This window comes from Haemaphysalis longicornis, unplaced genomic scaffold, assembly GCF_048455015.1.
Source record: "Haemaphysalis longicornis isolate Haplotype H1 unplaced genomic scaffold, Haemaphysalis longicornis Haplotype H1 scaffold_9, whole genome shotgun sequence".
Classification (NCBI taxonomy): Eukaryota; Metazoa; Arthropoda; class Arachnida; order Ixodida; family Ixodidae; genus Haemaphysalis; species Haemaphysalis longicornis.
Genome location: NW_027526460.1, coordinates 86,311,814 through 86,323,781, shown reverse-complemented (window position 1 = coordinate 86,323,781; position 11,968 = coordinate 86,311,814). Strand labels below are relative to the sequence as shown.

Here is an 11,968-nt window from a genome sequence, read left to right as displayed (position 1 = left end):
CTGAAACAGTATACAACCCATCAGTAAGAAGAGACGGGTTACATTCCGGCTTGCTCGGAAAAGATGGCAACAGCTTAGCCTAAGTCATCTTACAGCTACGAATCATCTTAGATGAAGTGCAGTTCTTCACTTGTTCTAATAAGCACTTTTGATATATTTACTAGGATTACTATGTCTGCACCCATAAGAGTTGTTGTTCTGTCTTTTTTTTTATCATAGAAAAGTATGTTTGTTTAGCTCCGAGCAAAGATTTGTGGGTTTATACAGGGTGTAACGATGATAAGAGAGCTTCTTTAAACATTTTGCCTCAAAAGACCACCTCTCTGTTCACAGTTGAACTGTACGTGAAGGTCACATTTTGTGGTTATTTTGTTTGACGCCAAAAACAAGGATATTACTGGAAATTCATGGTAAACTCTTCTTCCGAAAGAATAGGGACAAACATTTGCGATTCACAAACACTGACATACAAATGCACACGCTATGTTTTCAACCTACTCCTCCATAACCAAGGAGTGAATGGCACACTGTTAAGAGCTGTTTGGGGACTTCACTTGTGATTCTACCATCATAGTTCATAAAAACACTGGTCGTTCTGTTCGTCAAGTGGAACAGTGGTGTGTAATTTTACTGTAATCATATGTCACTGTCTCTTATGAGGACCCAGATTGCGCCCTTACTGTTTGTTCCGATTTTCACATCAGTGTGGGAAGAAGGACCACTACTTTTTTTTATGATGAGCGGGCAAAGATGGGGACATGTCATGATGTATGAATGTAATAACAGACAACTCTTTTCTTCGAGTTGTATGCATATCTCATTAGGTGGTAAACATGGTGTGTGTGTGTTTGTGTGTGTGTGCTTCGTGAAAAAAAGGCTTTTTTTTCTACCGCTTTAGGTTGGATGCATGTGCCTGTGCAGGACACGGAACTGTCTCATGAAAGAAAGCTATCTTGCGAAATTTTGGCCTGCAGTCGCATGTTGATGGTTCGTCAACAGTTTGTGCGCATGCAGTTGTGTTCACGTTGTTCGATGCTCGTGCAAGAAACAACTTCGTTCATCTAACTCTTGCACCTACTGTATCAATATCCAAACGTAGGAATACTTCCTCATGCGATGATCGCACCTATCTGATCAAAGTCAAAAGGCAACTGCACACTTTAGTTTGTGTGCAAACACAAAACTGTGACGTCTGACAGCTGCATATTCTGTTTTGTGTAACTAAAGCGTGAAGAGGTTTCCTTGACTTTGCACTGAACGTAATAAGCATGGCGCATTTGGCTTTGGGACATTCAATTTCATTGACAATAAACCGCACTCTACAGGACGTAGGATAAGAACTTTAGTGCGGGATTCCACAGAATCAGTATGGTTTTTAGGAAGGTAGAGGAGATCAGTTGTGTGAATGTTTGACCAGCATGCACACGCAAATAACTCAATTCGCATTTTTCCGACTACCGGTTAAAGCTTAATCGGTAATTTTAGCTCACCAGCCCTCGATGTGTATTTCATGTGATATTTGATGACGTGTAGAGCAAGTTTTATTCGTAATATCTGGCATTTCACTCTCAGCAGGTTTTGTAAAGGTGCTAGGCCATTCACAAATACATTTCAGCTTCTTCCTTTCCCTTTTCCTTTTCCACACCTTGCAATGCTGCGTGCACCCGAAAAAAAAAATGCCTTTGTGCTTGCGTCGAGAGCCTGTTTCCTCTTTTGCATGTCTGTGTGACCCCACTCCAATATAGTATTCGTGACATTCGTACATACACACAAAAGTTGGGACAAATATCTCAGTAACACCAAATAAATGCTTCATAATTTAAAGAAGAAAGTAGCTCAGTGCATTACTTTAACGTTGTCACCAAGGGTTTCTAATACAGAGAATTTTTATCTGGAGGCCCAAAAAATGGGGGAATAGCGCTTGTTCTTCATCATTTCTTTACCTTTGTGCTTTCGTTTGAGGCTTGTAGTGTGTGGACTGTGGTGATCTGCTGGAACCGGTTCAGGCAGACGAACACGAAGACATTCTTGAGGCCTTGAGCTGAAGTGAAAACACCTCAGAGTCAGCTGAAACGAGCTCTGCCTCTCCAATGGTTACGGAGCATTGTTATTTTAAACAAGCATGTAAGCTAGAGGTGTGCGTACGTGTAATACTTCAATATTCGATTTGACTTGCAGTGCTTCATTATCTTTTGAAGATATTCGAAATGCCTTGTATTTGTACAGATAATAGAGCACTAAAAGATGGTTCTGCCGCATGACACGTAAACTTTTAAGCTTCACTGCATGGCACGTTACTTTGGGTTAACTTTTTTGTCATTACATCGATTCTCCGCCGACAAGCTTAAAGGAGCCATGAATACAAAAGGAGGCAAGTTTGGTTCATTCGAAAGATTACCTTGTTAGAATAGCACCGACACCACTTTTTACCACAAACTTCACTCCAATAGGCTATATAATTAAGAAAAAGGAGAATGGCTATGTGACCCAGTAGCTCATTTCCCGGACTAAAACCTATGCCGCATTATGGGCAGCTGTGTGAGTGGCTGAGGCCGACAAAAGCAAACGCAAGTTAGGCAGGGCTTATAAGCTTGCAGAATGAGCTATTTGCGCTTAAATTTTCATATCTTTTTTATAGCAGAAATAATGGTGGTGTAAACAATGGAAGTTACGAATGCACACATAAACATAGAAGCACCAGTGCACACTGTGTGCACTATGGCGGTTATAGCTGCACGGCTGTCCAGCACGTAGAGCTTACACTGGCCAGTTGACATAAGCGACATACATTGTTTTCTGTGACTCTTTCTGTCGAGCATACAGACTATGCTTCACGAACGATTACTATCAACCGTAAAGAAAATTAGCTGGTACAAATCAGGCCAAAAACGAAGCAAGTTCGGACAGCCGTCCTGAGCAGTATCGTAGCGCCATCTAGCAGGACTGACGCCAAACAAGGCGTCTGCAAGCATTCATTTAATCTCTCGAACTTATTTTACTGGCTAGCCCAACAAAATATAGTTTGTTTTGAGGGCAAGTTTTAAAGGGTTTATAAACTGGAGGAACAAATTGGCCTATGTCAATACATGTGTTTGTTTACAAATAAACTATACTCGGTTACAACTCAAGAACGGCACCACCTCATGTAGTGTATCACTCCGCCAAAGCACCGGACCCGTGACGTCAGTGCGCGCGCGTTTTGAAAGGGGTTTGCTATGAATGCGTGATACCGTCTGCCTTGTCTCACGCAGTTTGTTTGTCGTCACTGGAGTCGTTTATAAGCATATTAAGTCCAACAAATCACGGGAACGGCTCACGCCATGTTCAAAATATTCACAGTAAAGCCCTACTTGCGCCGCGCGGAGAAACATCCAGCTACGGTGATAAGGCACAGCGGCAACTTCCGGTGCCGTTCTTAAGTTGTCACCGAGTATAGTTTAAGCGGCAAGAGCGCTTCGATAACGTGGAAAACAATAATTAGGCACACGAACTAGTGTTGCCATAAACCAACCGTTTTCTGCCTCATTACCTGTGATGTTACAAGTCACGACACCAGATTAGCGGACTTGGTTAAACGACCACTTGTAAATAACTTCGCCAGAGTGCTAGGAGTGTGCAGTTGTGACAGCAGGGGTCCAGCCTATGGTTGGACGCCAATACATTTGTGTGATACCTAAGTGTGCAGTGCATCTATGAAAAGTCCGTTCTTTGCATTTTAAACAGACGTTAATTTTTTGGCATCGTATACTCTTGACGACATACTGTACGCTGCAGCAACCGAAGTGAATTTACGAATACATTTTTAAGGATGACATGCGAAGCTGTCACTAACTGCCACTAACCTCCGCTTTCCTGTGCGTTGACATCATGGATGCAGATCCGATCGAGTGATAATGGCTGCTTGAAGACTACGTATTTGGAGCCGTCCTGTATCGTGTTGATCTTCTTTTGCGGGTTCTCCTTCTCCTGGAGGTTCATAGATGATTTCTGGAACACAGGACAGTGTCTCGCAGTATTAAGAAGGGAAGAAAAAAATCTCGATTGCGCAACTCAATGACGTTCTTAAAAGTCTGTGTGTGCAAAGGCAGGGATATGAAACCGGGAATGTGCTACTCGTCAGCCTTATTTTTGTGCCATAACGGCTGTGCGTGTTTTACTGTCTCTGCTTTCACAACTTAATGTCGTGCAGTAGAAGATGCGAGGCATGAAACAGCCATTGTTAGCAATGTGCGGATGAATGTAGCAGGTCGTTTTTATTTTTTAAAAGTAATTTTTTTTCGCAAAGGGAAAATCTGACATCCACCTGAAACGCAGCCATGAAGCTACAATGGAAAGGCTTCACAACTTTCTCACAATCTTCGAACCTGAAGGAAAATTCGTACTGGTTTGGGATTTTAACCTGAACACTTGTTTATCTAATGCGGTCACTCTACCAGGTAGTATACCAGCCACGAGTCCAGCTGCTTGTATTGTGGGAGGGAATTAATTGGCAAGTCGAGGCGAGAGATAAGTGTTTGACTTCCAGTTTAGGGACGCCACCAAGTTAAACTGACGATGCCACACAACTATGTTGAGCTGTAATATTCCAGAAGGTGTGAGCGGGAGTCATGAGAAAGATGAGGAATCATCTCATGTTATATATCGTCATAACCCGGATAAAATTGTTTATTGGCATCCGAAGTAGTAGTGCTGAGCTCTTATATGAAAAAGATCCCGGGCCAACTTCACTGACGTGAAACCTGGGGAGGGGAGGGGCGAAGCAAGCAGTGTATAAGTGTGTTCTTGGCACCTTGGCGTTTTTGCCCACGGATATGAAACCGTTGGGGATAGAGGTATACAGCTTTGCTGTAAAAGTCTCGTGTCTTTGAAGCACGAAGCGTTCTAGTGCGAGGCATAAACTAGTGTCCCGGTGTCTTTTGAGTATGCGTTACGTTCTAGCACACGACGTAAATGAGTGTCCAGGTGTGTTAGTACCTTGACTACATGAGACAATGCTTATGATGATGACATGAGACGCCAACAGCCCGAGCCCTTAAGGGGCTCTGGCCCTAAAAACAGAAGGGCATTAGGTGTCAGCATATTCGAGAACTAGGTGAGTATCGAGGGACGTCTCAGTGCTTATTAACGCATTTACAAAATGGAATGTCTGCAGGGAAAACAGGGAAGAAATTTTTTTCCTCACCTTTTTTATGAGCCCTTTTTTCTTCTTTGTGATGAGGATCATGTCGTCGAAAAGTACCACATAGACTTCGGACCCCTTCGAAGGATTATCTGCGATAGCGTTGAAAAGGCATATTTGTAGGCTCCGCATATTGCTCAGGGATGAGCACGCCCTTTGTGCCGCAACTCACCTAGCAGCAGTAGTGAGCCTTCCAGGATTATTTGGCGTCGAGGGCTGACGATCAGCCTTTCGCAAGGCTGCTTCGATAGCGGCACTTTCAGGAACTGCAGGGAGACGCAAAGGCAATTTGGCCTCAGAGTCAGCTTCACAGTCTTATCATCAGGTTGTGAGGTGCAAATTTGGAAAATGCTCTATTAGTGGTTTAAAGGTGTGATAAACACGATTTTTATTTTCCACTTATATTTGCAAATATTTAGCTGCACGATAATTCAAAATTTGTTTTTATTTTCCTTTTCCCCTGATTCCTTTGAGGAACTGGGTACTAGGCGTTAGACTGTCAATGAAATGCTTATAGGTCTGTTTTTGCCCAATTAGTCAAGCCAATGCTGAGGCTACAACGTGGTTACACAAGAAACTAAGTACAGCAATGAAGTTTGTTTTAGAACCCTTTATTCGATTCTGAACACAAAATATTTTTCGTTTGTATAGCTGGAGTTTTATTGATTGATTGATTGATTGATTGCACCTTGATTTACACTTTAAGCAAGATCATTTTCACATAAATAAATATAAGCTTGAGAGGTGCTTATGGAAAGATAATGTTAAAAAATATATGGGTATATGTCATCGCCTCCTGTATTTTTACAATGCCAAACGCATCAGCCCGGACCGGCCAACCAAGCCCTCTCCTTCTACTGCGGCCACTCTACCCCAATCAGTAGCCTTCCCAGCGCTTCAATCATGTGACCAGTTTAGCTTGGGGCGACGCGTGGTGGAGAGCGGCAACGTTGGCAAAACATGCTCCGCCGCGGCTCTGAGCTTTCTAGCGCTGGAGCGAGCGCCATTTCTTTGACAATCTCAAACATCGGTTGCCTTGGCAACCAGGCACAAGCCGCTCTCGAAGTCAGTTACGGTTGCGTGATCCCGGTTCAGCTCAGGGCCCAACCTCGCGACATGTGGGCACTGCAGGCGTACCACTCGCTCCCATTGGGAAGTGCGCGATGCGTTTGGCATTGCAAAAATACAGGAGGCGATGGTATATGTAGTATGCACGAAAAGCAATCAACACTATTAATCTCGACTTGAGGGCTTGGGTTCATTATCTTAGTGTTTTCTTTTAGCAGGTGTATTTTCATGTTGTAGGTAAAATTATTTGATTCTTTTAGGTATCTCATATAAGGTATCTCATTACATGTTATGGCACTAATGAATGGTTACAATCACTGTCCGTAGGCATTATTTATGAGCACCAGGTTGAGATTACCTTCAGAAGCTTTTCTTGAATGCAATTAAAAATAACGAAAGTGGATTCGTGGAAAGAATGACTGTTTTCTTATGAACTCGAACAGAACAGCTGTAGCTTTTTGTTTCCAACAAGTTTTAGGTGATAGGCCAGTGAATGAAGCTCCGTAGAATTTTGTTTGCAACACGCTTGGGATCACACTTTTGGTGCGAGCAGTGCACCTATTGTGCAAGTAAATATGGCATATCTGTTTTATTCAACCAGCACGTTACCATCAGCAGGCTTGAGTAACCTGTAGAAGCTGTTTAATCGATGCTGTGCTTTTATATTATGTGCATAGCTCTATAGGGAACAGATTGGTGCTGTATTTCAAAGGTGCGCGTACAAGTAACTAGGTAGCTAAACAAACATATGCCATTGAAAGCGTGCTTCTAATAGCGCGTCTCTGCCTCGTGTCTTGTGGGAAGGCCAACCAAACGAAGTTTGAATTGTTTTTGTTATGTTCGATATCGACTGTGCTTTTTTGTTTCGCTGGTGCTTATGAGCTAGTGAATCAATCAAACAAACAATCAGTCAAACAATCAATCAAACAATCAATCAATCATACAATCAAACAAACAATCACTCAATCAATCAACCAACCAACCAACCAACCAACCAACCAATCAATCAATCAATCAATCAATCAATCAATCAATCAATCAATCAATTGAGTATACCTCAGGAATGAAGACATTCTTGTCCAGTTCGGTTACTGGTGGCCACACGATGTTCCTCTGGATCTCCAGCAGTCGCTCAAAGTTTTTCAGCCACTTCATCTTGTCATCGAGTTCACCTGAAAGCCACCAAAGCAAAGCATGTATTGTTGCAGTTATTTTGTTACTATTCTGATGGTAGCGTTGTAGGCATCCTGATCAGAGAGCATGTAATTGATGCAGCTTTCACAATCAACAAGAGGGGAAACGCATGCATCAGTGAACTGTCTGCATTGCCTCTTGAGAGGGACTTAGTGCACTTGTAGAGAGTAGTTGACACTGTGCTGACACAGAGCGGGCAGCATGTTGAGGTCTGCCCACATCATTTTGCTGGTACTACGTTACATCTATTCTTTCCTTGCTTTTTTACAGCTATTTTTCTTCCACAATAAACCATGCTCAGTTGTTTGTCAAGGTTTGTGTAACGTGAATTTCCTCATTTGCCCCATCTTAGCGCTGGTTCCCTTAAGTAACACATACCCATCAGTGAACCCATCTGCAATTGTCGTGGTCCAGCATACTTTTGAGTCATTTATCCCACATCAAAGTTTCGCGCTTAGGACAAAGACTAAAAAAAAGCTAATTTCACAGGAACTAGAACACAGGCCACTAGAGATCAAGCTGCACGCATTAGCGTGGAACCTTGAAGGCAATGGGTTGAGTTGTTTCAGTGCAATTTGCAGATATGGGATCAAAGCAGCTACTAAAGGACATACGATGCCATCGCCCTTAACCTTAGGAAAATTGGAAGCATGCATCCAAAAACATTGCCATGAGCTTACTTTGCTGCAGTGCTACCAAACAACCAGTCACTGCCAGTGGCAGTGACAGAGCAAACTCACCAAGCGGTGAGACCCAGCACATGCTAGGATGAAAACGTCTTACGCTGGGACATTTTGCCCTATGAAAAATATGCTTGTGCTGTTTAGTGCCATGAAACATTTTTAAAGTTAAATCGTAGGTGGGGATGCGTCATTAACTGGGTTGGCTTCGTTGAAGCAGCCTGGACAGAACCAAGCCGCCGTTGTCAAATTGCATTAAAACTCTGCCTGTGAAGCATTTGAATTGTGCTGCTGAGCCCAAGAATGTGGATTCAATCCCGGCCGCGGCAGCTGCTTTTCTTATAGAGGCGAAAAGCGAAAACGTCCGTGTGTACAAGATTTCGGCGCACGTAAAGAATCCCTGCAGGTGGTCAAAACCAATCCGGTGCCCTCCAAAATGGCGCGCCTCATAGCCCTGGTGTAGAGCTTCAGCACGCGACATCCCGTAATCTGTCAACCAATCCAATCAGCTGAGCTTCCCCCCGACGCATACTGGGGGGCCGAACTCACGGAGGGAGTTCTCCTCGGCCTCGAGGATGGCGGTGATGCAGTCGCGCTCCTCCATGTCCTCGGTGCGTGTCTCAATCTCCTTGAGGATCAGCGGGACACGCATGATGTGTTGCACGGGCGACACCAGCAGGTCCGTCAACTGCAGCTTCTTGCACCGGGGGTCCCGGGCACACCACTGCGTGACGCAAAGAAGAGATGTTGGTTGCATCGTGTGTAGGCTCTGTGCAAGTGCTTTGATTATTGTTGGAAAAGTTGGAAGCCGCTCTATCAATGAACGCACTGGGGGGCCATGAAGCCTTCAGAGAATAATGAGGCCACACCACTGACCGCACTGTGAAAATTTCAGGCTTAAAGGGACCCAGAAAAGCGTTGTGAAGGTGGCAATCAAATGCATTCAGGTGGTAGAACACATAACGGGGGATTTTTGAGCCAAGTGTGAGCCCCATACGTTGTACGGATAATTTGTAAACAATTTTTGAAGATCGCCTTTCTCAGCCGATGAGCGCGACGCCGCAGCGAGCCGACCGCGGCTGACGCAACGCCGGTCGCGGCTGACGCAACGGCGAGGCGCCCCCCTGATTCGGCCGATCGTCGGCCGCCGGCAACGTCACTGCCATCGGCTTCCGACTGCTCTTCCTCCTTCCTGCGCGACCCCGGAGGCAAAGGCGGGTCCGCAGCGATTGACGCGTGCCTAGGGGCAGGAATGTAGCTAGCGGAGAACGGAAGTCGAGCGTCGCGATGTCACATGGCTATTCCCAGTGTTTCCAGCTGCTTTGAAAGAAGCAGAGAGGGAGAAGGAATCGATCGACAAGAGGGCAGAGGTGCACTTGATTGCTTCTCGCGCAGCTAATACTGAATACGGCATTGCATCGCTATATTGGTACTACTCGACAATACAGGCCTTTTGTAACTTTTACAAAAGGCTTTTCTGGGTCCCTTTAATTACTCTTTTGAAGGAATTTAAGAGCATTAGATAAGATTACAGTTGACACACACACACATATATGTTTATATCACATTTTCCCACCCGGGACAAAGTAATGTTCGGTGACAGGAGGAGCAGTATCGTGGTGTTCTTATTTTCTGAAGCTTTCGTCGACCCCTGCAGTGCTTTCAGTAAAGAAATGGCTGCAGGCTTCTTTTGTTCAGCTTGGCGCCAATGTTCCAACAAGGAACTTGTACTCGCTACAACAAAGAAAAGTTCCTTGTGATGCAGGCGAACAAGGAAAGTGCCAAGTAGTTTAGCTTATTATTCTGTTCTTCCACTACAACTGCTTCATACCCAAGTGCCACTTCAGTGCATAAAACCTCAAAACTTTAACACAAGTCTCTTGCGAAGTGAGTCGCTTTAACGCATCCTCCTCCTCCTCCTGCCCACCCTTCCCCTCTCCTTCCCTCTTTAACATCAGGGTCCCTAGTACCTTTCACGCTCCCAATGGCGCACAGTGGGGGGAGGGGGAGTTGCGACGCAATTACGGTTGAGAACTGAAAGGTACACCACTTTATGAGCTGCGAGAAGCAAGGCTGTCAACCACGTACGTCTTCAACGCCCCTTCTGCACCATAGGAAAATATCAGCCAAGCTTCACTGACTTCACGTCTGGAACGCTGATGTTACCAGCAAAGCTGCTTGGCGTTCCCTAAATTACAAATTACACAATACACAAGGTGAAAAAAGGTTCGCTATTCATATAGCTGGCATTTCGTCGTCGGTAGCGCGTACCGCGAGACTGTGCTTTGTAGGCGCTTCATTCGGGTACGCCGTTCGCAAGCCGCTAGTCTCATCGTCTATAAACGATAAGACACAAAAAAAAAAAACAAATAAAACATTGCGCGCAAGTGTTTATCAGGACGCGAGGAGCACTTGCGCCAAAGCCCTCGCAATCTTCACGTTAGGCCCCAAATGTGCCACCGGGAAGACAGGAGTGCTGCAAAGGCGTCGCTTTGCGGTGCTTGAGTGACCATCGAAGCACCGCAGCAGGAAGCGAGAAAATCGGCGTGCCTGAGAGTAAAACAGGACGCGCATGCGCGCCGCGCCGGTCTCGACAACAGGCGCCGGGCTTCCAGAGCGCGCATCGGTGGCTTTTGCCACGCGCTCGCGTGGTCTGCAAAATTAAGTCCCCGACTGTACGTGTTGAGTAAAGCGAAAAAAAAAGAGAGAAACAGGATAAGGGGGGTTTCTTTGAAAGATAGGGCCATAAAAATGCCTTTACTGATTTGCTAACACTGCCCTCCTGAAGAAGCTCACCATTCCTGGGCCCGCTGAAGCACTCTCGTTCACAGCAATTTCGATACTCCGTAAGAAGGTGCGCTTTGTTTTAAATGTACGAGCGTTTAAGGCAAAGCTGGCGAATATTGTTGGGATTAATTAAGGTGCATGTGCAGCTTTAACTGCCCGTCAACCATATGCTACACAGTGCAGTTTGATAATAAAAAAATGAAACAACGCATCTCCCTTTTCCCTATACGAGATGCCTCTGCCGTCCCACTTCCCTCTCCAAAACGTTAGCTCACCACCAAGGCCGTAATACTGCCGCAGTTGATGCTTTTTAAAATTCACTCGTGTTTTACTCGCCCCCCTTCCCACTTCCGGATGATCGCTTTCACTGAACGGACGAGAATGAAGTGAGACAGAAAAATGACTTATACGAGCATTAAAAGATGTGTTTGCTGCTATATTTGGAATTTTTGCATTTCTGACGCGACTTACATCTATTTTTCCTCAAACTCTTCCGTACTGCTGACTTCAGTCGCATCAGTCAGTCGTGCACGTTTGTGAAACGCCGAAGCCCACATACATACCTTCTCAAACTCGTTGAACTCCACTTGTCTCCTGAGGGTCTCCAAGTAGTTGAGCGCATTTATGTAGTTGAGCGTGTACCTGTGGTACGCTTGCCTGAGTGCTGCCGCCTTCGTGCTCTGAAAGGAAGAGGCCAAATAAATAAAAGCGATCTTAAGTACAAAAGCAAATGAGAAAAATTTACACGAAGTGGACGGAGAATGCGTTCTAGGGCAACAAAAACGCTTATATGGCTGCCATAGAGACAACGAAGAGTATAACAGGAAGGTATGTAGTCCAGCCCACTTACAACGAACACATCGCGAAATGGAAATCACTTCGCTATAACCGTTCTTCGCTATATCTGAACATAAAGTATAAGTGTACAAATGGTAACGGGAAACAAAGATTCGTTTTTTTTATACCTGGTATATCGTTAAAACCTGGTTCGCTATAAGTGGGCTATACTGTATCTAGTTGTTACTTCGCAGCTGTGAATAGTCTTTGGATGCCATGCAAC

The 11,968-nt window shown here is 44.8% G+C and overlaps 1 protein-coding gene across 4 annotated transcripts in view; it reads right to left on the bottom strand.

Annotated features, from left to right (window-relative positions):
• LOC144152548 (uncharacterized) overlaps nucleotides 1-11,968 on the bottom strand; it is a 495,420-nt gene that overhangs the window by 7,302 nt on the left and 476,150 nt on the right. For all 4 annotated transcript variants that reach the window (XM_077683846.1, XM_077683842.1, XM_077683844.1 and 1 more), the window contains exons 16-22: nucleotides 11,472-11,588; nucleotides 8,671-8,845; nucleotides 7,304-7,419; nucleotides 5,352-5,445; nucleotides 5,183-5,271; nucleotides 3,843-3,987; nucleotides 1,944-2,041 (exon numbers count right to left, since the gene is read on the bottom strand). In XM_077683846.1, the coding sequence (XP_077539972.1) occupies nucleotides 1,944-2,041; nucleotides 3,843-3,987; nucleotides 5,183-5,271; nucleotides 5,352-5,445; nucleotides 7,304-7,419; nucleotides 8,671-8,845; nucleotides 11,472-11,588 (834 nt within the window). The remainder of the gene's footprint in view (nucleotides 1-1,943; nucleotides 2,042-3,842; nucleotides 3,988-5,182; nucleotides 5,272-5,351; nucleotides 5,446-7,303; nucleotides 7,420-8,670; nucleotides 8,846-11,471; nucleotides 11,589-11,968) is intronic.